We start from the raw sequence: 27665 nt of genomic DNA on the forward strand, positions 1-27665 counted from the left end.
CCCGCGGGACAGAACAGGAGCGGCTGAGGAATTTCCTGGCCATTTTTTTAAAACTTTCTTGACATGGGTCCAGATCCTGCTGTGTGAGAGGTTTCAGTGCGTTGTTTATTTTATTATTTGTGCAAACTTACTTATTCTCATTAGTTGGGTCATATCTCGGAAATGGATCAGGGTCGTTATCATTAAAATCATAGCTTGCTTCTGGATCCTATGGAAGTAAAAATGGAAAATAAAAGCTTTAGTAGTCAAACATCACAGAAATTTTTTTTTTCAACTTTGATATTTTATTTGTTTGACTTCGGTAGAATATTACTCAGGAATATTTGCAGACAGGGCCAAAGAGACTTCCTTTAAATTAAAAAAATTGCGATTAGCTTTTATACCAATGTACTTTTTTATTGTTGGAATGTAATGATAAAAGTCATAATCAAAGCAAGAGCTGACACTGTTGGTGCCATTACATTTAATTAGAATTTTAAGATATTTGCAAGCAGGTGATTTAATAATGTGTGTCTCCTGTGTGAACATTTCTCAGTTGGTTGTAGATAATAAAAGTAATTGTATAATTTTGTGATTAATAAACTATTTCTGACCAAAGTACAAGTATCAGTTAACCTAGTGTTACCAGTGGCCAAAACTAAGGCTGGTCGGTGTGATTCAGTACAGCACCATGTGGTGTATTTGTCCACTAAGTCACTTAGATAGTCCAATGTCTTTTAATTGCAGTTTGGGGAATATACCCATATTATTACAGTCCATTGTAAAATAGGAATGCTAAGGAAAACCATATGTATTCAGTGTGTGTACATCTCCAGCCTCTCCTTGTGGCACCTTATTTTCAACATAGAACTTTCGCTTTCAGCCCTACAGATTTTCAATATTGACAAATTGTCATTGCATCAGTAAACAGCAAGGACTTTCAATTGGGTCGCATAGCGCTCGGTTTTTAGGCACCATGCGGCCTGCTAAGGACCCAAAATGGTGTCCAGAATGAGCGCGCACACTTCTAGCGTGACGTGCGCTGGACCCCATCTTGGTAAAGGCGTTTGCACATGCGCAGATAACGAAAGCCGGCAACATGTAAAGTAGGGAGAATATGCGGTAGATCAGTGTGCAATGCTGACTTAAAGGGACAGATGTGATTTTGGAACTCAACACTCCAGCCGACACACTGTCTTAACATCACCACAGCTGAACAAGTCATAAACAGCATGGAGGACCCCCCTCCACCAGCGCTATTTAAAACGTCATGCAGGATTTACAGGTTAGTTGCTGGATTATTGCTTCTGGCTGCTGATGCATTTGTACCTGCTTTTGGAGGTCTCCTATACTTGAATACTAGGACTAGGGAACATTGCCTAAAAATTAGAGACAGGACTAGCAGGAGTGAACTTAGGAAACGCTACTACACGCAAAGGGTGATAGAAGTTTGGAACGCTCTTCTGCAAACGGCAGTTGATGCTAGCTCAATTGTTAATTTTAAATCTGAGATTGATAGATTTTTGTTAACCAAAAATATTCAGGGATATGGGGCAAAGGCGGGTATATGGAGTAAGGTCACAGATCAACCATGATCTCATTGAATGGCAGAACAGGCTTGAGGAGCTAAATGGCCTACTCCTGTTCCTATCTTCCTATGATCCGATAATAAAGTTTCAATACTCTACAGGGAGTGGGCTGGCTAGCTGACAGGCAACAGCAAGGGCACTGGCAGATTGGCAGGGGTGAGACAGGAATACTGTCATCCTGGGAGAGGACAGCAGGTTCATGTTCCATGGAACCACTGCCACTTGCTGCCTCCTGTCATGTGCCACTTTCTCCTGCAAGAAAGCAGGACATATGTCGGTGAGTGTCCTGCAAGATGTTTGGGTGATGTGCCTGTCATGGTTGAATAGCTGCCAGTGTGTGTGACCTGTGAGTTGTGGTAATGTGTGAGGGTGAGAGGCAGCATCTGATTGGAAGAGTTGAGTACTGATTGAAAGAGTATGTTGGTAGGTGGGTGATGGGGAGTGTATTGTATGGAGCAGTGGATGGGGCTAGTGGTGCAGTTGATAGGAGATCCCACTTGACAGTTGACCTCACTCACCTTGGCCACTTGTGTCAAAGCATTGAACTCTTCCTGCACTGCATGCATGTTCGTGGTGCTATGTGCCTGGCATTGACTTTGCTCCCTATTGCCTCCCACTGCCTCAGGAGTATATGTCTGGTGGGCCTCTTGCCCCACTGCGGATGTAGGATGCCCCTCTTCTGTCCACCCCTTGCACCAAGGCCTCTAGTGCATCATCAGAGAACCTTGGTGCATGCTCTCTCACAGGCCTGATACAAACTCAGATTGGCAGATTGGTGAGGACTGGATTGCAGATTGGAGGATGTGGGATTTAGTAGTATGCAACCTTTATTCAATGTTTCAATAACTCAACAGTTTGTAAACATAGGGATAGGACCTACATCTGTGTTTCACATGTGTGACGTCTGATCTCCATTCAGACTCCATGCGGACCCTCATATTTTGCAAATAAATGGTGCAGGCTGCCTTTAAGAGGTACAGACTGCCTTTAAGTGGTGCTGGCCATTCGCTGTTGGTGAGCAGCCACTAAACAGTGCAGCTAGGCCTGGCTGCTTGCAGAAATCAGGTGAATCATCAGGCAGCACAAATGTTACGTGCTGCCTACATCTCAATGACCGGGCGCTGGTTAATCGCGTGTTGCGACCCCCGCGCCCGGTTTCGGGGGTTATCTAATATAACCCCCAAAGAATTGAGGTATCATCAATTTATTCTAGTTTTGAATAGATCGTGGAAGTCATTTGGTTTTCATTTAAAGACCTAAACAAAGGGCATTGGTGACAAATAGATAACGAAATAACATAATAAAATAATTCTGCAATACTCACTGCCTCAATTGTATCAGTATAGCTAAATTGTTCATGATAAACATTAAGCGTCTACAGATATAAATCATTTAATATTATAGCTATCTATATATCATTGGTCCATAATAAATTCTCTCTTCATTATAGTTTAACATTTTTTAAAATTCTGTGATAATTGAAATTTATTAAAAAGTGAGTTCATCATGATTTTGGTAGAAATAATCTACTACATTAAAACAAGTCCAGTGATATATGTCAAGGTATATATATGTGATGCACCATATTTGGGAATAACATGATGGATGTTTAATAGATTATGTGATTTTCTACACCCCTTATAGTGGAAAAATATGCTATGACTTCATCCACTCTGGTGCCTATCTAAATAATGACAAGAATTTACATTTAGTACATTTAACACAGAAAGCGTTGCAAAATATTTTACAGAGAGTTAGGAGACAAATGCCAAATCGTGGAGGAATTAAGAGGGGTTACTGAGGTGGATAGGGGTGAAGAAAGGTGGAGAGGTTTGGGGAGGCAGTCCAGGGAGACAGCTGAAGGCTGTACCACAGCAAACGAGTGAAGGGAGGGGAATTTTTTTTTTATTATTCGTTCATGGGATGTGGGCGTCGCTGGCGAGGACGGCATTTATTGCCCATCCCTAATTGCCCTCGAGAAGGTGGTGGTGAGCCGCCTTCTTGAACCGCCGCAGTCCGTGTGGTGACAGTTCTCCCACAGTGCTGTTAGGAAGGGACTTCCAGGATTTTGACCCAGCGACGATGAAGGAACGACGATATATTTCCAAGTCAGGATGGTGTGTAACTTGGAGGGGAACATGCAGGTAGTGTTGTTCCCATGTGCCTGCTGCCCTTGTCCTTCTAGGTGGTAGAGGTCGCGGGTTTGGGAGGTGCGGTCGAAGAAGCCTTGGCGAGTTGCTGCAGTGCATCCTGTGGATGGTACACACTGCAGCCACAGTGCGCCGGTGGTGAAGGGAGTGAATGTTTAGGGTGGTGGATGGGGTGCCAATCAAGCGGGCTGTTTTATCTTGGATGGTGTCGAGCTTCTTGAGTGTTGTTGGAGCTGCACTCATCCAAGCAAGTGGAGAGTATTCCATGCATAAAAGACTACAGCAAAGGACCGTAGGGTGCAGGAAAGAGATAAGACTGGAGGAGGGCCTGCTCCGCTTGGGATTCTTCAGCAGCTCCCACGGCCGCCAATGAAAGATAAGTTTCAGAATGTTTTTTAAAAAGCACTTCCCGTGGAGCTGGAGGAGTGGGAGTGCTCCCCCGTCCCGGGACTAACCTGAGGGCTACTGATGGCAAGGCAGGTGGCCTGATATTGATGTCTTCCCTCGGGCGAGCTGCCTGTGGAGGCGTGGCCAGCGCTGGCAGCTCGCCCCAATTATTCAGATGAGACCCGAGGAACAATTTTTATCGATCCACAGGCCTCTTGGTTCGGGCGTGCACTGCCTCCAAAAACGGGCCAGACTCATTTCTGCCACTTAACGGCTAGAAGCAGCCACTTGATGCCCTTCCAAATTTCCATATGAGCTGAATGAGGCTGTCATGTAACCTAGGCTGAATTTGTATTGCAGGAAAGGACAGCGCATACTGCAAAGGAGAGAAAGTTCACAGAGGAAGGAGTGACAAATATATGCAATTTGATCCCCTACAAGGTTGCTCGGATTAAAAATGGTTTCGCAATTTATGCAGAGGAAAAATGTGGCATTGCCTATCTCTCTGAACTAAGGTGCTACCTTTTGATCATGTTTTCATCTGTTGAAAGAAAGATTGAAAGAAATATACAGTGGTGCAATTTATGTCCAGGTTATTCATTCAAGTAATTACAGAGGGCTCGATTTTCGGGTGAAGGAGTGGGTGCGTTGAGGGTGGGGGGGCTCCGAAAATTGCTGAAATCCCAAGCGGGTTCAGAGCCCGGCTCCAACCCCCAGACTTCTGGGCTCCCCAGTGATGCGTCTGGGTGCACGCACGCCTCCTGAACATGGAAGTCCCACCGGCAATTAAGGCCGGCGGGTGACAGTTGTCCGATAATTGAAGTACTTGAAGTACTTGATTGACTTGACATTTTGGCAGGGATTTTGAAGCATCCTCAGCGTGTTTCCCGTGCTGTGGGAAACACTCCCTGTTGCAACAGATGGGTTTCAGCCAGCAGCCAGTGGGAGATATTTGACAGGTGGGAAGAAAACGTCATTTACTGCAGCAGGGCACTCTGTCACTTCAGACAAAGTTTTGGCTTCAAGATCTTTGTGTTTTCACTCAAAATTCTTACTTTCCACCCAAAACTCTGCTGTTCAAACATATTTAACTACTATGCGGACCCCCTCAAACTCACACCGTCAAGACGGGGGGGGGGGGGGGGGGGGTGGGCGTCATGGCTGCATTCACCACTACATCCGAGAATGAGCAACATCACCAACCTTGCCAGGCATGCCATCCACCTCCGCCACTCGGAGCTCCAAAACACAGTGCTGCGTCACAGGCACCTGCACAAGAGCACGGAGGGCAACAAGAGAGAGAGAGACATTGCAGGAGGCACTACCCTCGCCACAGGGTCTACAAACCGAGGCTCAGCTTCCTGGACCTCTCTGAGGAGCAGTGCATACGGAGGCTCAGAGTCAGTCGCCAGGTAGTTGCGGACATCTGCAGCCTCCTTTATGCCGAGCTGCTCCCGGAAGGCCCGAGCATCTCATTACCTGTCGCTGTCAAACTCACCACTGCCCTCAACTTCTTCGCCTCCAGATCATTCCAGGGTGCCACCAGGGACCTCGCCAGGGTCTCTCAGTCGTCTGCACATGAGTGCATAAGGCAGGTCACCGACGGCTTGTTTCACAGGGCCTCGCACTACGTCAACTTCCCCATGGACGACCTCAGCCAGACGGAGCTGTGGCTGGCTTCCCACGGGTGCAGAGTGTTATCGATTGCACCCATATAGCAATACGAGGACCTCCACACGAGCCAGGACTGTTCATCAACAGGAAGTGGTATCACTCCATCAACACTCAACTCATTTGTGACCACCGCAAGAGATTCCTTCACGTGTGCGCCAGATATCCTGGCAGCAGCCACGATTCCTTCATCCTCCGGGAATCCAACATCCTGCCCCTCTTCCACGCACTGAACACCCCTAAGGGCTGGCTCCTCGGGGATAGCCCCTGCACAAGTGGCTCATCACACCCCTGAGGAACCCCACCACCGAACAACAGTGTCGATATAACAAGAGCCACATCGCCACCAGGTCTACAATTGAGCATGCTATAGGGCTGCTCAAGATGCGCTTCAGGTGCCTTGATCGTTCTGGAGGAGTGCTTCACTATGCACCAGACAGAGTGGGATGCATTATAATCGTGTGTTGTGCCCTGCACAACATGGCACAACAGAGAGGGGTGCCGCTTGAGGAGGCCCCATCCACATCTGCCACCCACATTGAGGAGGAGGAGGTGGAGGAGGAGGAGGAGGTGGAACAACCCAGGGGCAGAGCAGCGGCTCACCTGGCTGCTTATGAGGCCAGGGAGTCACTGATATGTGAACGGTTCTCCTAACATCAGACAGTGTGAAGAGTCGAGTCCTCACCACCTGGATAGAGCAGCGTCCACACCAGCCACCACCCCCTTCCCCCCGCCTCCCCCCGGAAAAAAGTCGTGCAACTACACATACACCACTGTAGAGTGACCCAATGGGTGGCATCAAGTGTGGGCGTTCATGGTGAACCTCATGAAAGGGCCTTATTACACAAGCCAGTCAAGAGTGGCCAAGACGTGGCAGTAGTGGTGACAATAATAATATTTAATGTGAGTTTAAGAAAAAGCAAATATAAATAAAAAATATGACCAACCGTCAAACACCCTTGTGCATCCCCTTCGTGCTCACAAAACCTTTGCCTTTCGCTTCCCACTACTTCTACGTCGACTGCAGCAGATGTAGTGGCAGGTTGCTCTTGTTCATGCCCTGACCGATTAGATGCTTTGGGCCTACCCCCTCCTGGTTTTGGTGCCGGTGAGGGCCCCTCCAAAGACTGCTCCACCTGCACCTGTACAGGGGCAGACTCAGCCACCTGGAGAGGAGGCAACATTGCGGGTACTGGTTGAGAGGGGGGCAACGGGTGAGACGTGGGAGCGCTTTGAGTGGCGTCCCCACTTCCATGTCCCCTTTCGCCATCATCCCTCCTCTGGGCTAGGCCCACACTACTCCTACCACTCTGCTGGACAACAGTTTGGAGGACATGTGTGAAGTCTTGTAAGGCCAGTGGCAGTGTATCTGCCTGCTTGTTTAAGGCAGCAGAATGTTGTTCACTGTGAGTCCAAACAGCCGTTGTCAGGGCCTGAATGGACTCATTTGTGAGCCATGCTTGAAGCTCAATGGAGGCTAGCCTTCCCTCCATTGCAGACATTCCCGCACTTACCCGCGACACTATCTCAGAGATGCCCTTATGTCCCTGTGACAGTACCTCAGAGATTCCCTCCCGTACCTGTGCCACCATTCCATTCAATCAGGAGTTGGACTCCTCCATCCTCTGCGTGATTGTGGAGAGTGCGCGTGGCACCTGTTCCAGCACCTCACAAATGTGCTGCTGTCCCTTGATCATTCTCCTTTTAAAGGATAGCCCCCAGGGTTCAGCATCTGTGTCCAGCTGAGCAGAGCCTGGAGAGGAGTGCTCCCACTGACGTGGACTCTCCACAGCTATCCCTGCCACCAGTGTCTGCTCGTGCTCACGTGTGTGGTAACTCACCATGTGTGACCCGAACTAACTGCGGACTAGGACCCACCGAGGTGTGAGTAATTGCGCTGGTGGATGGCTCACTCAGATGTGACGGTGTCCCCTCAGAGGTTGGCAGGTCCTCTGAGGAATCACCCTCTGCCGTCACAGCAGTCGCTTAAGGCCCTGTAAGAGAACAGAAGGCAATATTAAGCATCATCATAGATGTGTCATGTTGCGATGAGCATACTGAGGTGCTGAAGATGGCAAGGCATGTTAACATCAATTCATATTGTGTGTGATGAATGTTGAAGTTCTGTCACTAGACGTTTGTCGGGTGCCAGTCACAGTGTCCCTGATGGACAGGCACTCCAGGGTGCGGCTCAGCTCCAGCGCCTCCTGCTCAGCGTCTGTGAGGACGATGGTTTATTGCAGCCCCCCTCCGGTCCTCACCCTCTCCCGTGCATTCTGGGCACACTTCTCCTATAAGGGGAGAAAGTACAGATGCGTGAGTAAGTGATGGTGAAGTGGCCAACCGATGAATGCATTGGCTTGGGTGCTGCTGACCGTCAAAATGATGCATCAGAGGGTGAGTATGAGTTAGAGCCATGACATTGTATGAGGGTTGGGTTGAGTGGTAGTGGTGGGGTGACTAATGGGGAGGCGAGGAAGTGCTGAGGAAGTGCAGGTAAGTTGAGGATGACCCTTAAGTGGGTGTGAGGAGTGATGTGATAGAGTAGTGTTGGCAGTGCAGAATGAGTTGGGGGGTGGGGGCGGTGATGTGGAAGACGGATTGTAGGAGAATCAGTAAGTGTACTCACTTTGGCTGACCTAGTTAGGTCATTGCAGCACTTCCTGCACTGGATCCAGGTGTGGGAGATGTTGTTGCTGCTGGTGACCTCCTCTGCCACCTCGAGCCAGGCCTTCTTGGTGGCAGAGGCAGCCCACTTCCTCCCGTCTTCCGGGTAGAAGACATCCCTCCTCCTCCTCACCCCATCCAGTAGCACCTGGAGTGAGGCATCGCTAAATCTTGGAGCAGCCTTTCCCCTGTGCTGCTTCATTGTAGTGTATGGGTGTTTGCTCCAGGAGCAGCCATTGGAGGACTGCCCCTTTAAGTAGAGCTCCTCCAGCTGACAGCCTGTGATGCGGTTGTGCAGTCCACCCGCTGCGCAGCTTTTGGATGGCAAACCCAGAAGCCACGTTAAGTGGCTCCAATTGACCCGCGATCGCTGGGAAATGGACATTTTTTATTGGGTGGGTTACCCACCCGCTCAAAAACCGCCCCCCCCCCCTCTTCCATCCCGCCTCCCCCTAATATCGGGGCCATAATGATTGTATATTCCTGGTCTGTGGTGGTCTATTGTCTATATGTTCCATTTTTATGGTGTCTACTGGCTGGGTGTCCGGTTTTGGGATAGTCTACGCGTTCAGTTTTTGTGGTGGTTTATTGGCTGTATGGTCAGTTTTTATGGTTTTTATTGGCTATGTGCTTTTGCCTTTCCTGACTGTCTACCTTTTATTCCCTTTCCTCTTGCTCAGTGTTCACTTCATATTTACTGTCCTAATCAGTGCTCTGAGATGTCTCTTTGTATGTAATATGCACTATAGAAATGTAAGTTATTGTTGATGTGCCCAGATTTTGTGGTGGTCCATTGTCTATGTGTCCAGCTATCATAATATTGTGGTAGGTGTTCAACCAATATTTGGTGTTCTAGACATTATGAACTGATCCATAGTGGCTAGATAATTTTGGTCGTCTCTCAAAGAGAATTCACCAGATTCCCTTGCAATCTTTTTGCGATGGGTTTGTATTCAAAACACTGGCAAGTTAGTAGTAGCAGAATGAGTCTGATTCCCTGGCAGTCTATTTGGGTATCCCGGTTTACACACAGGCCTTGCTGATTTAGAATTCAGATTCAGAATATTTGAATTTTGGATGATTGGAATCTGAATTCATCCATATGTTCATCCCCTCTAGGTGGGTGCCCATATCAACTCAGCACAACTGGGATTCCTGTTTACTCATCCTTAACAATGACAGTATTTATTAAACTTTAAAATTTATAAAATTCATTTTGCAGCATTAAACCAAATATTTGAATCAGCACCTAGTTGATGGTTTAACTTCCATAATAAATGGAATGCAATCTATTCTTAGTATCTCACCAGAGAAAAGCCAGAAGGGAAATTTTTGAAACCAAACTGCAGAAAGTAATTCTTGAGCCCTGGCCATTTGTTATTGCCCATAAATAGTTGCGGTTACATAAAATGTTATTGAGTCCATATTTCAGTTTCAGAAGAGCATCATTAATCATGAAGACAAGTAAACCTAAAAAATTACTTACATAATTTGCTTGAATATCTGTGTGGTTCCATTCCAATCCATCATCAAGCACAGTAAGCACTATTCCTTTGCCAGTTATTCCCTTTTTCCACACTGGGATAACATGAAGGTCCAGTTTCGGGAGGGATGACGAAGTCCTTGTATCTTGCTTTAGAAAGAGAAATATGTAAAATGTATTAAGAGTTTGGTAATATATTTTTTTCTTTAATAGCAAGTGGCATCTCTCAAAGATGAGTTTTCCTTTGAAGCTAAGAGCTTTGAGCTGCAAGCAATTAATTAATAGATACATAACTGAAAGATGTGGGAGGCTGTTGAGAGCTCTACTGAATCATAGCTTATACAAATGTACCCCTGCCTCCACGGAAATTACTGGCAAACATGACTCATCCATCTCTGCTCTGCTGTCAGAAGGATTTATAGAGACTATTCTTTGAAATGTATGATTCTTTTCTTTCCAATCTCATTTTGGAGTATATTATAGACCTTTGTTTTCTCTCAATAAGAAATCAATTCTGTTTTTGTCTCCACTCATTCAGGCCACTGCATGTTATTGGTGTTATGTGATGCGCATTTGACTGAAACCCTGATATATGTGAAACTGTTAACCATTGTTGAGTAAAACATACTGAGGTATGCAAACAAAGCAAAAAGCTAATGTGAACCTGCCTCCGCAATTTTTTTAACCTTTCTTCATACTGAGTGGTTCAATAACACCGAATGATGAGTTTGTAGTCTCAACACAGTTTTCAGTGCAAAGAGGACCAAAGCACAACCAAATTGTCTTTAAATTAGCACAAAACTAGCAATTGCAATCGGAAAACCACATCATTGGCTGCTGTAGGAAATGGAAATATCACACTGGTACACTAAGATTGCTCTTATGGGATGAGGTTTGAGGTATATTGATGAAGCTGCATAGAGTGGTAAATTCTCCAAGTATGTGACAGCGGCAAGATATCTCACCAGCCATCAGCGCATATCAGAAAATCACAGGCCCATTGCTCAGTGGCTTCTACATTCACTGTAGTGCTCTGCTGAGTTTTAGAGAAAACCTGATGAGTATAATATCCAATGTGGAAGACATCATTGTTCAATGGCACCACTGAAATAGGGATTGTAGGTAAAGTTGTTCTCCTAGGTTGTCTAATAGTATCAGATGGCCAAAGTAATGAAGAAGTTAAACAGAGGACAGCAATTGCAAAAGAAGTGGACAGGAAATCATAAAATCCATTTGATGATAAAAGTAAAATGTATATCTTATAGATGACCAACAGCAAAATACTAGAAGCATTTGATTTATGGTGCTGCTAATATATGCTGTAAATTAATTGGACAAGAAGAAAGACTAATAACAGAGTCCTGAATAAACACAAAAAAAGAGAAGTGATGAGATTGATTATGATCAGAAAGATGACATACATTGGGTACATTAATTGAAAGTTATAAGGAAAGTTATTAGGGTAGTTACTGTTTGGGAACATTGGGGGTAATTTTTTAATACCTCCTCTGGGTGAAGTTTTACCAGTAGCCTCAGTGCCCCGCTATAATTTTTTTCCCAAATGGTGAGGAAACTGGCTCTTTAATTTTACTGTACAACATGAAGCTGTGTCTCAGGCACCCTGATGAAAAATCCCAGGGCATCAATACAAAAGTTGTGTTGCAAATGCTGAAAATCTGAAATAAAAGCAGAAAATAATAGATACGAGGCAAGTGTGTTAGAAATCTGAAAAGAGAAAAGACGTTAAAATTGGGTCACACCAAAAATATTGCAGCTTCCACTGTGTATGTGGAACCACCAAAAAATAACTGGAGTCTATCTGCTCTCCATCCATTTAGATGTAAAAATTCCATTGTGCCACTTCTGGTGCCTGCCAGGAACACATATTGGGAAATTCTGCATTCCCAGCCCATGATTTTGCGTCCATTAGTCAATAGAAGTGGCACAACGGAATTGTAATCTTTCAGCTGTCACTTACAGTAATTCTTTAAATTTACTTTGTTTTACTGCTACTAATCAAAGCACTTACGAGATACCATTGTTGATTCCACATGGGATCGCTAAACATTTTCTCTGCCATGTTGTCTATACAGTCCCTTGGTGGAGAACGCTTACTTCTTTGCTTTTCATACTGTTGTTCTGCCCAAGACACCTATGATTAGGCAACATACAAAAGAATAACATTGGAGTGACTAGATGGCAGCTTATTATTTTTTATATCTTTCATGAGCACTGTGAGCATGGATTTATACAAGCGAAACAGAATGTAATGAGACATCTTTTCCTTTTTCATCTAAAACATGGGATAAGTATCCTTCTTCATTGTTATTCACATCCCGCTAATGGCAGAAACACGTGGGCCTGGAATTTCCTCAGAACTGCTCCACCTCCATTGCTGTAACTTTGTAAAAATGTATTGTTTTGTTGTTGAGGAACAGAGTAAAATACAGCCCATTGATTGGAACACAATCCCTCGGATTAACAGAGTGGTTGTTTATCTTCCTTTCATCTACATGGAGCAGGACTGCTGAAACACTACCATTAATGTAAACAATATAAGGATAGTTTTGGAAGGCTCCATTAGATAGGAGCACCATGTCACAGAATCGGCCCTATAGTGTTCTAGTCCTGTCGTCAACCAATGTTCCCATTTAGTCAGACTCCATGCTGAGAACAGGCCATGGCGACAATCATAGCTCAACTCAATATTTTACTAAACGATATCTACACAAATGCACTTCCATTACAGTTGTTGAATAGCAATTAGGAGTGAGAACCTCAGTTAATTTTTCCCCCTTTACCTAGTTAGGAGCTGCTGATTCCACTGATTTCAATGGAGTGAAAATCAGACATGTTCTATAAGAGTGAATGATCCGCCTCACCAGATTACGCCCAAATGGTGAAGACCAAAATCTACGCAGAGTCATCAAAAAGTGAATACAAAGACTAGTTCTATATATATGACATGAATAATTGCAAACAGGAAATACTACATCAGACATGGATTTTTCCTGCAAACTCAGTATTAATCATTCTTAATTTCAATTAACTATTAAAATATCCCATCCATCATGTCTTATTTAATATTCTTAGGAAATCAATCATACCCGTTCATCTTCAGATAAACGTTTTGTAAAGTGGTCAGCACTCCTTCGAGACCTTCTTGGATGAATTTTGTGTCTAAGTAGATAGTGATTTTGAAGTGCTCCAATCTAAGGAGGTAAAGATTGAAGAGAATGTTCAATACGAATGTAAATATCATATTAGATGAAAGCAGCAAAATGACATTTTATTCATAAAGTTTTATTTTACTGTAATACCCGCTGAGCTCTCTAGATTCAGGAATTGTGCCTATGGATTGGAAAATTGCAAATTTCACTCCATTTTTTAAGACGGTAGAGAGGGAGAAACCAGGTAACTACAGGCTTGTCAGTTTAACATCAGTTGTGGGGAAGTTACTGGAATCTATCATCAGAGACGGTGACTGAGCACTTGGACAAGTATCAAAGAGAGTCAGCATGGATTTGTGAAGGGTAAGTCATGTCTGACTAATCAAGTTGAATTTTTTGAGGTGGTCACTCGCATGTTAGGTAGGGCAATGTCTTTGGATGTTGTGTATATGGACTATCAGAAGGCATTTGATAAGGTTCTGCACAAGAGATTATTAGCGAAAATGAGAGTGCACGGAATTTAGAAATTGGTTGGGAGGTAGGAGACGAAGGATAGGGATAAATGGATTGTACTCTGATTAGTGGGATGTGACAAGTGATGTTCCCCAGGGATCTGCACTGAGGCCTCAGCTTTTCATCATATATATAAATGACTTGGTTGGAGTTATATATCCAAATTTGCAGATGACACTAAGTTAGGAGGGAGTGCAACCATTATTTGGGGTGAAGTTTTGGCAGAAGATTTCTCCGCCCCATTTTACTTGTTAGACCCCCTCTACGCCATCTGAAAACAAACAATTTTTAAAAGAAAATTCATGCCAGTACTTTTATATTTCTAATAACGGATTGTCTATTAAATGTTGCAAGTTTCTTATTAATTGAGGGTTTATGTGAATCATAACTTGATAAACACTGAGTTTTAAGTTCTTAAACAGATTTGAACAGTTGCTTTTTAGTTTGTACAGTTTACTTCACAGTTAATAAAGGTAGAATAACAGATGTTGAAATCTACAAAATTGCAGATCACCTTTACTGTATCATTCATAAAATGTTTTGCCACAAAAATTGTGCAAAATAAGGCTCAGTCTAGATGATGATATGAAGGATGATGATATGGAGGATTTTCTTCACACATTGATTGCAAGAGAGGTTGGTTGATTCCTTTGACTTATTACATCTGATTCACAACATCATTTACAGTTGATTACTGTTAATATGCGTCTAATCATGTCAACAAAGATTTATAATTTAAAAGGATTTGGTTACGTGCCAGCTTGGCTCAGTAACAGAAATAAAAACAGAAAATGCTGGAAATACTCAGCAGGTCAGGCAGCATCTGTGGAGAGAGAAAGAAGTTAACATTTCGGTACCGGAAGATATTAGAGATGAAGAATTTTTAAGCCAGTACAGAGCCAGAGTAAAGGGAGGTAGGGAAAGGACAAAAGGGAAAGGTTAGGAGTGATTAAATGACAAAAGTGATGATGGTGCAAGGCAAAAGGAGGTGATAATGGGTCAAATATAGAAAAAAAAGGATCCAGAGAAGGTGTAAATGGTTACAGCAGAATAGCAGAGGGGGAGGGAGGCATGAAAAATCTGGCTAAGAGGACATGGCTCCTGTTGCCCAGGAATGTGGCAGAAGGAAGGCTGTATACAGGTGCATTAAGTAAGTGACAGAGACCTCATTTGCAACAGTCAATCCAATCATCAATATATAAGATCAAACAAAATACAAGAAAAAAGAAAAGACTTGCATTTATATAGCGCCTTTCATGACCTCAGAACACCCCAAAGTGCTATACAGCCAATTAAATACTTTTTGAAGAGTAGTCACTGTTGTAATGTAGGAAATGTGGCAGCCAAATTACGCACAGCAAGATCCCACAAACAGCAAGAAGACATTAATAAAATTGCAGAATGGGTGTGTAATTGGCAAATGAATTTCAATATAGATAAATGTGAGGTAGTGCATTTTGGTAGGAAGAATAAAGGGGGCACATATTCCTTGGAAAATAAGAATCTAAATGGGGTGGAGCAGCAAAGGGATCTAGGGGTACAGATACACAAATCACTAAAAGTAGCAACACAGGTTAATAAGGCCATAAAAAAAGGAAATAAAGCAAGAGGGTTCATTTCTAGAGGGATAGAATTAAAAAGCAGGGAAGTTATGTTAAACTTGTATAGAACCTTGGTTAGAGCACACTTGGAGTACTGTGCACAGTTCTGGTCTCCATATTATAAAAAGGATATAGAGGCACTGGAAAAGGTGCAAAAAAGATTTACTAGGATGATACCAGAAAGAGATTATACCTATCAGGAAAAATTGAGCACGCTGGGTCTCTTTTCTCTAGAAAAGAGAAGGCTAAGAGGTGACCTGATAGAGGTATTTAAGGTTATGAAAGGGTTTGATAGGTTCAAAGTAGAGAAGATGTTTCCACTTATGGGGGAGATCAAAACTAGGGCCATAAATATAAGACAGTCACTAATAAATCCAATAGTGAATTCAAGAGATATTTCTTTACTCAGAGAGTAATTAGAATATGAAACTCACTACCACAAGGAGTAGTTGATACAAATAGCAAAGATGCATTTAAGGGGAAGCTAGATAAGCACATGAGGGAGAAAGGAATAGAAGGGTATGCTGATAGGGTTAGATGAAGAGGGGCAGGAGGAGGCTCATGTGGAGCAGAAACACTGGCATAGACCTGTTGGGCCGAATGGCCTGTTTCTGTGCTGTACGTTCTATGTAATTCTATGCAATCTGTGGAAAGGAGGGATCAGCTCGACAGAACAAAGAACTTTTCCTGGGTGACAGGGTTCCCAAGAGTTCAGAGCATCACAGGTGACACCCATATATTGTGTAAGCTGGTGAGTTTGGCCACCACCTCCTGACAGGCACAGTGTGCTCCTCTCTCCTGAGCGGCGTGTGCTGGAGTGTCAAATAAGCTGCACATCCTCACGTTCACCTCATTCAACAGCTCATCCAGTTGATCAGCAGCAAAAATGTGTCCGTCACTTGCCTACAGCCTCCACATTGGGTTTTCTTTCTCTTTATTTTTGCATGGCGCTTCTTCTCTCTCGACCAACCTTGGCAAAGGCTGACAAATATTCAAAATCCATTTATAAGGGCTGAAACAATATTGCCCCATTATGCAGCCACTTAAATTTAAGTGGGCATATCCCTTTAAATGCAAACAGCTCACCAAATTTCCACATGCCTGCTTAGGCTAGCAGATGGTACACATCCAAGCTATGTTAGAAGCTATCACTTCAGCAAGGTGATGGAGGGTGTCGGTGACAGTGCTATCAAGCGGCACTTACTCACCAATAACCTGCTCACCGATGCTCAGTTTGGATTCCGCCAGGACCACTCAGCTTCAGACCTCATTACAGCCTTAGTCCAAACATCGACAAAGGAGCTGAATTCCAGAGGTGAGGTGAGAGTGACTGCCCTTGACTTCAAGGCAGCATTTGACCGAGTGTAGCACCAAGGAGCCCGAGTAAAATTGAAGTCAACGGGAATCAAGGGGAAAACTCTCCAGTGGCTGGAGTCATACCTGGCACAAAGGAAGATGGTAGTGGTTGTTGGAGGCCAATCATCTCAGCCCCAGGTCATTGCCGCAGATGTTCCTCAGGGCAGTGTCCTGGGGCCAACCATCTTTAACTGCTTCATCAATGACCTTCCCTCCATCATAAGGTCAGATATGGGGATGTTCGCTGATGATTGCACAGTGTTCAGTTCCATTCACAATCTCTCAGATAATGAAGCAGTCTGTGCCCGCATGCAGAAAGACCTGGACAACACCCAGGCTTGGGCTGATCAGTGGCAAGTAACATTCGTGCCAGACAAGTGCCAGGCAATGACCACCTCCAACAAGAGAGAATCTAACCACCTCCACTTGACATTCAATGGCATTACCATAGCCAAATCCCGCACCGTCAACATCCTGGGGGTCACCATTGACCAGAAACTTAACTGGACCAGCCACATAAATACTGTGGCTACAAGAGCAGGTCAGAGGCTGGGTGTTCTGCGGCGAGTGACTCACCTCCTGACTCCCCAAAGCCTTTCCACCATCTACAAGGCACAAGTCAGGAATGTGATGGAATATTCTCCACTTGCCTGGATGAGTGCAGTTCCAACAACACTCAAGAAGCTTGACACGATCCAGGACAAAGCAGCCCGCTTGATTGGCACCCCATCCACCACCCTAAACATTCACTCCCTCCACCTCCGGCGCACAGTGGCTGCAGTGTGTACCATCCATGGGATGCCAAGGCTTCTTCGACAGCACCTCCCAAACCCACGACCCTTACCACCTAGCAGGCACATGGGAACAACACCACCTGCACGTTCCCCTCCAAGTCACACACCATCCCGACTTGGAAATATTTCGCCATTCCTTCTTCGTCGTTGGGTCAAAATCCTGGAACTCCCTACCTGACAGCACTGTGGGAGAACCTTCACCACACAGACTGCAGCGGTTCAAGAAGGCAGCTCACCACCACCTTCTCAAGGGCAATTAGGGATGGGCAATAAATGCTGGCCTCGCCAGCGACGCCCACATCCCATGAATGAAAAAAAATCTAATTATTCAAAAGAGCTGACCCTAGAAAATTGGAGACAGTCAGCTTGGTGCTGTGTTGGGCTGCTTTATGCGAGCAGCTAGCCATTCCCAGTTTAATTTCAACAAGATTGCAAAGTCTGCTCTCTAGAATCCATGGGGTAGATTTTGACCATGTACAATAGTGTAAAATGGCCAATAGCGAATTAGCAGCCCGGTTTGCTTCTCTCCCGATTTTTATTTCCAAGCAGACCAGGTAATGGAATAGAATGGGTACAGTAGCATGGTGGTTATGTTACTGGGCTAGTAATCCAGAGGCCTGGACTAAAATCTAGAGTTATGAGTTCAAATCCCGCCATGGCAGCTGGCGAATTTAAATTCAATTAATTAAATAAAAAAAAATCTGGAATTAAAATACTAGTATCAGTAATGATGGCCATGAAACTACCGGATTGTCGTAAAAACCCATCTGGTTCACTAATGTCCTTCAGGGAAGGAAGCCTGCCGCCCTTACCCGGTCTGGCCTACATGTGACTCCAGACCCACAGCAATGTGGTTGATTCTTAATTGCCCTCTGAAATGGCCCAGCAAGCCACTCAGTTGTAAAATCTCGCTACGAAAAGTCATAATAAGAATAAAACCGGACGGACCACCCGGCATCGGACCACGAGGCACCGGACACGACAACGGCAAAACACCAAGCCCAGTCGACCCTGCAAGGTCCTCCTTACTAACATCTGGGGACTTGTGCCAAAATTGGGAGAGCTGTCCCACAGACTAGTCAAGCAACAGCCTGACATAGCCATACTCACAGAATCATATCTTGCAGCCAACGTCCCAGACTCTTCCATCACCATCCCTGGGTATGTCCTGTCCCACCGGCAGGACAGACCCACCAGAGGTGGCGGTACAGTGATATACAGTCAGGAGGGAGTGGCCCTGGGAGTCCTCAACATTGACTCTGGACCCCATGAAATCTCATGGCATCAGGTCAAACATGGGCAAGGAAACCTCCTGCAGATTACCACCTACCGTCCTCCCTCAGCTGATGAATCAGTCCTCCTCCATGTTGAACACCACTTGGAGGAAGCACTGAGGGTAGCAAGGGCACAAAATGTACTCTGGGTGGGGGACTTCAATGTCCATCACCAAGAGTGGCTCGGTAGCACCACTACTGACCGAGCTGGCCGAGTCCTGAAGGACATAGCTGCTAGACTGGGCCTGCGGCAGGTGGTGAGCGAACCAACACGAGGGAAAAACTTACTTGACCTCATCCTCACCAATCTACCTGTCGCAAATGCATCTGTCCATGACAGTATTGGTAGGAGTGACCACCGCACAGTCCTCGTGGAGATGAAATCCCGTCTTCGCACTGAGGACACCATCCAACGTGTTGTGTGGCACTACCACCGTGCTAAATGGGATAGATTCAGAACAGATCTAGCAGCTCAAAACTGGGCATCCATGAGGCGCTGTGGGCCATCAGCAGCAGCAGAATTGTATTCCAGCACAATCTGTAACCTCATGGCCCGGCATATTCCTCACTCTACCATTACCAACAAGCCAGGGGATCAACCCTGGTTCAATGAGGAGTGTAGAAGAGCATGCCAGGAGCAGCACCAGGCGTACCTAAAAATGAGGTGCCAACCTGGTGAAGCTACAACTCAGGACTACATGCATGCTAAACAGCGGAAGCAACATGCTATAGACAGAGCTAAGCGATTCCACAACCAACGGATCAGATCAAAGCTCTGCAGTCCTGCCACATCCAGTCGTGAATGGTGGTGGACAATTAAACAACTAACGGGAGGAGGAGGCTCTGCAAACATCCCCATTCTCAATGATGGCGGAGTCCAGCACGTGAGTGCAAAAGACAAGGCTGAAGCGTTTGCAACCATCTTCAGCCAGAAGTGCCGAGTGGATAATCCATCTCGGCCTCCTCCCGATATCCCCACCATCACGGAAGCCAGTCTTCGGCCAATTCGATTCACTCCACGTGATATCAAGAAACGGCTGAGTGCACTGGATACAGCAAAGGATATGGGCCCTGACAACATCCCAGCTGTAGTGATGAAGACTTGTGCTCCAGAACTAGCTACGCCTCTAGCCAAGCTGTTCCAGTACAGCTACAACACTGGCATCCACCCGACAATGTGGAAAATTGCCCAGGTATGTCCTGTCCACAAAAAGCAGGACAAATCCAATCCGGCCAATTACCGCCCAATCAGTCTACTCTCAATCATCAGCAAAGTGATGGAAGGTGTCGTCGACAGTGCTATCAAGCGACACTTACTCACCAATAACCTGCTCACCGATGCTCAGTTTGGGTTCCGCCAGGACCACTCGGCTCCAGACCTCATTACAGCCTTGGTCCAAACATGGACAAAAGAGCTGAATTCCAGAGGTGAGGTGAGAGTGACTGCCCTTGACATCAAGGCAGCATTTGACCGAGTGTGGCACCAAGGAGCCCTAGTAAAATTGAAGTCAATGGGAATCAGGGGGAAAACTCTCCAGTGGCTGGAGTCATACCTAGCACAAAGGAAGATGGTAGTGGTTGTTGGAGGCCAATCATCTCAGCCCCAGGGCATTGCTGCAGGAGTTCCTCAGGGCAGTGTCCTAGGCCCAACCATCTTCAGCTGCTTCATCAATGACCTTCCCTCCATCATAAGGTCAGAAATGGGGATGTTCGCTGATGACTGCACAGTGTTCAGTTCCATTCGCAACCCCTCAGATAATGAAGCAGTCCGAGCCTGCATGCAGCAAGACCTGGACAACATCCAGGCTTGGGTTGATAAGTGGCAAGTAACATTCACGCCAGATAAGTGCCAGGCAATGACCATCTCCAACAAGAGAGAGTCTAACCACCTCCCCTTGACATTCAACGGCATTACCATCGCCGAATCCCCCACCATCAACATCCTGGGGGTCACCATTGACCAGAAACTTAACTGGACCAGCCATATAAATACTGTGGCTACGAAAGCAGGTCAGAGGCTGGGTATTCTGCGGCGAGTGACTCACCTCCTGACTCCCCAAAGCCTTTCCACCATCTACAAAGGACAAGTCAGGAGTGTGATGGAATACTCTCCACTTGCCTGGATGAGTGCAGCTCCAACAACACTCAAGAAGCTCGACACCATCCAAGATAAAGCAGCCCGCTTGATTGGCACCCCATCCACCACCCTAAACATTCACTCCCTTCACCACCGGCGCACTGTGGCTGCAGTGTGCACCATCCACAGGATGCACTGCAGCAACTCGCCAAGACTTCTTCGACAGCACCTCCCAAACCCGCGACCTCTACCACCTAGAAGGACAAGGGCAGCAGGCGCATGGGAACAACACCACCTGCACGTTCCCCTCCAAGTCACACACCATCCCGACTGGGAAATATATTGCCGTTCCTTCATTGTCGCTGGGTCAAAATCCTGGAACTCCCTTCCTAACAGCACTGTGGGAGAACCGTCACCACACAGACTGCAGCAGTTCAAGAAGGCGGCTCACCACCACCTTCTCGAGGGCAATTAGGGATGGGCAATAAATGCCGGCCTTGCCAGCGACGCCCACATCCCGTGAACGAATAAAAAAAAAGGATTCCAGGAGAGAATGTGGTGTGAGCAGAAAGCAACAGCAAAATGGAGCTCACACTGTAGTCCAGAAGCCAGCGGAGAAATGAAATTTCAGCCCAGGAGAAAAGGAACACAATGAAGCGCAGAACCTGATACAGCAACAAAATAAAGCTGAGAAGGCAGCAATGGATCAGAAACCCAGTGGATAACAGCAGTTGGTAGGGGATGGGTGCTGTGTCTGGAGCATCTTAAACTTGACTGCAAAGCAGATTCATGGCAGCCAAGCACATAATGCCATCTAACAGTTGGTGAAGAAAGCAGTAATGAGTGCAGAGTTTGGATCACATATGTGATCTTAAAATGATGAACGTGTGATGAAATGTGTAAAGTTTGTGTCCTATTTATTTTATGTGTAAAAACATAGGAGCACAGTACCAATGGATTATTTTAAAATATATACTTTCTCTCCATTTTGTAAGTTTCTTTTTTCCCCACCTCTATGTCATGCTGAGAGTCTGCACAGTTGACCTGTTCTCAGACCTCTGTTAAAGCCATTCTTGAACCAGCTTCCAGGAGGAATGCAATGGTATTGCTGGTTGATTCACTCTTGTCTCTCTTCAGGATTTAATTTACCATGGTTCAGTGTCTCCACAACCAGATTAGTTTAAGAGCTGTATTGGGAATTATGGGCAAAAACATGCATTTCTTCATCGGTGTCCGAATGTATGACTTCAGTAGTAAGCTGCACTATTTATCTACTGACATGTATGTATTCATTTCTTTCCTTCACTGGCCTGGGCTTTCCAACTCTCTTCTGCATTCTCACGACTATGCTATTTATGTTAGATTCCTGGACTGTTCACTGAAATATACTGATCCAAACTCTAATAACTAATCTGGAAATCTTGCTTCTGGCTATCTGGACCCATGACATCATCATCTATAATGAATAATAAAGAGGCTGTCAGAAAAATCTCAACACTAACAACAGAAATGTTTTACAATGTGATAGCATGAAACACAGTTACAAAATAACTAGAGACAAATGTGAGTAAGTATTTCTAGGATCTCACCCCAGAAGCTAGATTCTGAGTCACAGCTATGACTGATTTTTATTATTATGTGTTGTGGTTATAATTATAGATTCTAATCAGAAATAAGAATGGGTTTCTGCTGCAATTGAGTTCTGCATTGAGGAAATGATTAACAGTATGAACCTAAGTGCATTCTCTCTGCCACCTACAGTTCTTATTTAGCCATGAAAATAACCATCAAAATATGATTGGCCACACCACAGAACCCAGTCAGAGCAGAAATCAACTTATTCAAGGTTCATGCCACTGAAGGTAAATAACTGTATTCTCTACATCACTCATACCAGCCAAGGTTACTGATGTGTTCTATCTAATCAGACAGTATTATCCTTCATTTTACACTAGAGTTCCGATTAACCACTTGCCTAGATGGGTGCAGTTGCAACAACACTCAAGAAGCTCGACATCATTCAGGACAAAGCAGTCCGCTTGAACGGCACTTCATCCACTGGTCTAAACATCCACCACAGGCTACCCTGGCTGCAGTGTGTACTATCCACAAGATGCATTCCAGCAACTCGCAAGATCAAGATCGATAGATGTTTGGAGGGTTATGGAGCAAAGGCAGATAAATGGAGTTGAGATACAGATCAGCCATGACATATTTGAATGGCAGAGCAGGCTCGCGGGTCTGAATGGCCTACTCCTGTTTCTATGTTCCTATGTTGAGCCTACTATCAGTCCCAGGTTTCATTTAGCATCTCCCTGAGCTAGTCCAACACAATTCATCGAGTAAATATGCTTCCTATGTTTTTCCAGTATGCAATACTTTGCACTTATCTGTATTGAATTTCACCTACCATAGTTCCAATCACTTTTAAATTTTATCCAGGTTCTATTGTAATTCCTTGGATGCCTCATCAGACTCAACTGGCTCGGAAGATCAGGAAGTAGAATCAGTATGGATGGAAATAAGAACTAACAAGGGGCAGAAAACACTGGTGGGAGTAGTTTATAGGCCCCCTAATAATAGCTATACTGTTGGACAGAGTATTAATCATGAAATAATAGGAGCTTGAAACAAAGATAATTATGGGGGACTTTAATCTTCGTATAGACTGGGCAAATCAAATTGACAAAGGTAGTTCATTAGCCGAGGCATAGAATATAAGAGCAGGGAGGTTATGCTGGAACTGTATAAAACATTGGTTAGGCCACAGCTTGAGTACTATGTACAGTTCTGGTCACCACATTACAGGAAGGATGTAATTGTACTAGAGAGGGTACAGAGGAGATTTACGAGGATTTTGCCAGGACTGGAGAATTTTAGCTGAGGAAAGATTGGATAGGCTGGAGTTGTTCCCTTTGGAACAGAGGAGACTGAGGGGAGATTTAATTGAGGTGTATAAAATTCTGAGGGGCCTAGATAGAGTGGATAGGAAGGAACTATTTCCCTTAGCGGAGAGGTCAATAACCAGGGGGCATAGATTTAAAGTGATTGGTAGAAGGATTAGAGGAGAGTTGAAGAAATTTTTTTCACCCAGAGGGTGGTGGGGTCTGGAACTCACTGCCTGAAAGGGTGATAGAGGCAGAAACCCTCAACTCATTTAAAAAGTACCTGAATGTGCACCTGAAGTGCCGTAACCTACAAGGCTACGGACCAAGTGCTGGAAAGTGGGATTAGGCTGAGTGGCTTATTTTTGGCTGGCGCAGACATGATGGGCCGAATGGCCTCTTCTGTGCCGTAAATTTTCTACGATTCTATGATTTCTATGATTCTAAGGATTTGTGATCATGAATAGAATGCACAAGTTTGTCTGAAAGACTGTCATGTTTTTCATTTATATTTGTTTTTTGTTAAAGTCACATTAAATGTTATCATTCTCACCACTATTGCCACTTTTTGCCCATTCTTGACTGGCTTTTGTGATAGTGCCTTTTCATGTGCCTCATCATGAAAGGCAACACTTATGCCATCCAGTGGGTGACTTTACAGTGGGTGTATGTGTAGTTGCGGGACTGTTTTGTGCAGATGAGGGGGGCGGTGGTGGCTGGTGTTGGCGTTGGTTTTTCCAGGTTGTGTGAGGAGTGGACTATTCTCACTTTGTGATCTTATGAGAACCGTTCACATATGAGTGACTCCCTGGCCTCATGAGCAGCCAGGTGTGCCACTGCTCTGCTCATGGGTTCATCATCCTCCTCCTCCTCCTGCTGCTGCTCCTCCTCAATGTTCATTGCAGATGTGGATGCTGGATGAGGGCATGGGGCCTCATCAAACGGTACCCCTCTCTGTTGCGCCATGTTGTGCAGGACACAACACACTACTATAATGCAACCCACTCTCGCTAGTGCATACTGAAGTGCTCCCCCAGAACGATCGAGGCACCGAAATCACATCTTCAGCAATCCTATCGCATGTTCAATTGCAGACCTGGTGGCGATGTGGCTGTCATTGTATCGACGCTGTTGCTCGCTGAAGGGATTCCTTAGAGTGTCATCAGCCACATGTGCAGGGAGTATCCCTTGTCCCCGAGGAGCCAGCCCTTGAGGCTGTTTGGTGTGTGGAAGAGGTCCAGGAAGTTAGATACCCTCAGAATGAATGAATCATGGCAGCTGCCAGAGAATCTCGCACACACGTGCAGAAATCTTTTGCAGTGGTCACAAACAAGCTGAGCGTTGATGGAGTGATAACCCTTTCTGAGGAACTTAAAGTAATTATTATCAGTAGAGAAAAAGTACTTGAGAAACTAATGGGACTAAAAGCCAATAAATCCCCTGGACCTGATGGCCTACATCCGAGGGTTCTAAAAGAGGTGACTGCAGAGATAGTGGATGCATTGGTTATGATCTTCCAAAATTCCCTAGATTCTAAAACGGTCCCAGTGGATTGGACGGTAGCAAATGTAATCCTCCTATCCAAGAAAGGAAGGAGAGAGAAATCAGGGAACTACAGGCCAGTTAGCCTGACATTAGCCATCAGGAAAACACTGGAATCCATTATTAAGGAAGTGGTAACTGAACACTTAGAACATCATAATATGATTAGGTAGAGTCAACATGGTTTTATGAAAAGGAAATCATGTTTGACAAATTTATTAGAGTTTTTTGAGGATACAACTAGCAGGATAAATAAAGGGGAACCAGTGGATGTAGTATATTTGGATTTTCAAAAGGCATTCGATAAGGTGCCACATAAAAAGTTATTATGCAAGATAAGGGCTCATGAGGTTGGGGGTAGTATATTAGCATGGATAGAGGATTGGTTAATGGACAGAAAAGAGAGTAGGGATAAAGGAGTCATTTTCAGGTTGGCAGGCTGTAACTAGTGGGGTATCGCAAGGATCGGTGCTTGGGCCTCAGCTATTTACAATCTATATTAATGACTTGTAGTGTATCCAAGTTTGTTGATGATACAAAGCTAGGTGGGAAAGCAAGCTGTGAGGAGGACACAAAGATTCTGCAAAGGGATATAGACAGGTTAAGTGAGTGGGCAAGAAGGTGGCAGATGGAGTATAAAGTGGGGAATGTGAGGTTATTCAATTTGATAGGAAAATAGGAAAACAGAATATTTTTTAAATGGTGAGAAACTATTAAATGTTGGTGTCCAGAGCAACTTGGGTGTCCTGGTACAAGAAACACAAAAAGTTAGCATGCAGATACAGCAAGCAGTTAGGAAAGCAAATGGCATGTTGGTCTTTACTGCAAGGGGGTTGGTGTACAAGAGTAAGGAAGTCTTACTACAATTATATAGGGCTTTGGTGAGACCTCACCTGGAGTACAGCATACAGTTTTGGTCTCCTTATCTAAGGAAGGATATGCTTGCCTTAGAGGCGGTGCAACGAAGGTTCACTAGATTAATTCTTGGGATGAGAGGGTTGTCCTATGAGGAGAGGTTGAGTAGAATGGGCCTATACTCTCTGGTGTTTAGAAGAATGAGAGGGGATCTCATTGAAACATATAACATTCTAGGGGGCTTGACAGGGTGGAGGCTGAGAAGTTGTTTCCCCTGGCTGGAGAGTCTAGAACTAGAGGGCATAATTGCAGGATAAGGGGTCAGTCATTTAAGACTGAGATGAGGAGGCATTTCTTCACTCAGAGGGTTGTGAATCTTTGGAATTCTCTACCCCAGAGGGCTGTGGATGCTGAGTCGTTGAGTATATTCAAGGCTGAGATAGATAAATTTTTGGACTCTATGGGAATCAAGGGATATGGGGATTGGGCAGGAAAGTGGAGTTGAGGTCAATCAGCCATGATCTGATTGAATAACGGAGCAGGCTCGAGGGGACGGATGGGCTACTCCTGCTCCTATTTTTTATGTTCTTATGTTCTAAGTTTCCTCCCCCTCTCCTTCTGCAGTTTAGTTTCATCTGTAAATTAGACCAGCTGGGATTGTGTTTCTAAATTCAGGTCCGTCATCTTATTAGAAATACTAAAGTATTCAGCACCAATCCCTGGAACGTTCCATTCAGTTTACCCCCACCCGCTTGCCCCAACATCACCTTCCAGCTGGTACATGCTGCTTCCCTCACTTTCAGCCAAATCTTTATTCTCTTCCAAATTTAACTTGGGATACCCATTGCATTCAACTTGTATAGCAGTCTTTCATGTTGATTTTTAGCAAATACTTTCTGGAAATCTAAGTACACTACATTGGAGGACTTTCTAATGTTCATTTGGGACATCACTTTCTCAAAAAAACCAAGGAGATTGGGAAGCAGGATCCCCCCTTCTGAATCCATTTTCGGTGTAGTTTACTTGTTCCTATTGATGAATTCTATTATGTTGCCAATTATCGATGTAAAACGAATGGGTCTACAGTAACCTAGGTTTCTTTTGTCCGCTTTTTTGAAAATAAGTACTATGTTGGTTTGTTTCAAATCCAGTAAAACCTTCATTTTATTCCTGACTCCCTCCTCATCAGCATTAGCGCTTCATAGATTTTGTCTCTAATTTCAGGTATATACTATCCGTCTCTGGGAATATATTAGTTTTGAGCCCTTTGAGTCTGTCTAAGATGCCCATCTAAACAATGTCAAAGTAACTTAAGTTTAGATGTAGAACCTTCTATGTTGGGTGCCAAGCTACTATTGGTTTCTTTAGTGAATACTTCCTGGCATAAATCTGGCAATTTGTGGCTTAACACCAAATAAATGGCCATAAAAGCTATTGAATTATTGTAAAAGTCCAACTGGGTCTCTAGTATCCTTCAAGGAAGGGAATCTGGTCTGCCCTATATGTGACTGAAGATTTCTTGAGTTCCACCCCCATCCAGTTGACTCTTAATGCCCTGTGAGGTGGCATAGCAAGTCACTCAGTAGTAGAGCTATAAATGCAGCCTTAACAGTATTACCCACACCCTGAGAACAGAATGTAAACTATATTGAATCCATTCTCAGTTGTATCT

The 27665-nt window shown here is 44.8% G+C and overlaps 1 protein-coding gene across 1 annotated transcript in view; it reads right to left on the reverse strand.

The window, feature by feature from the left end:
* pcsk1 (proprotein convertase subtilisin/kexin type 1) overlaps positions 1 to 27665 on the reverse strand; it is a 76889-nt gene that overhangs the window by 45908 nt on the left and 3316 nt on the right. The window contains exons 2-5 of the mRNA XM_067982180.1: positions 13034 to 13138; positions 11956 to 12078; positions 9930 to 10076; positions 132 to 208 (exon numbers count right to left, since the gene is read on the reverse strand). Coding sequence (XP_067838281.1) covers positions 132 to 208; positions 9930 to 10076; positions 11956 to 12078; positions 13034 to 13138 — 452 coding nt within the window. The remainder of the gene's footprint in view (positions 1 to 131; positions 209 to 9929; positions 10077 to 11955; positions 12079 to 13033; positions 13139 to 27665) is intronic.

Source organism: Heptranchias perlo, chromosome 4 (genome assembly GCF_035084215.1).
Source record: "Heptranchias perlo isolate sHepPer1 chromosome 4, sHepPer1.hap1, whole genome shotgun sequence".
NCBI classification, from domain to species: Eukaryota; Metazoa; Chordata; class Chondrichthyes; order Hexanchiformes; family Hexanchidae; genus Heptranchias; species Heptranchias perlo.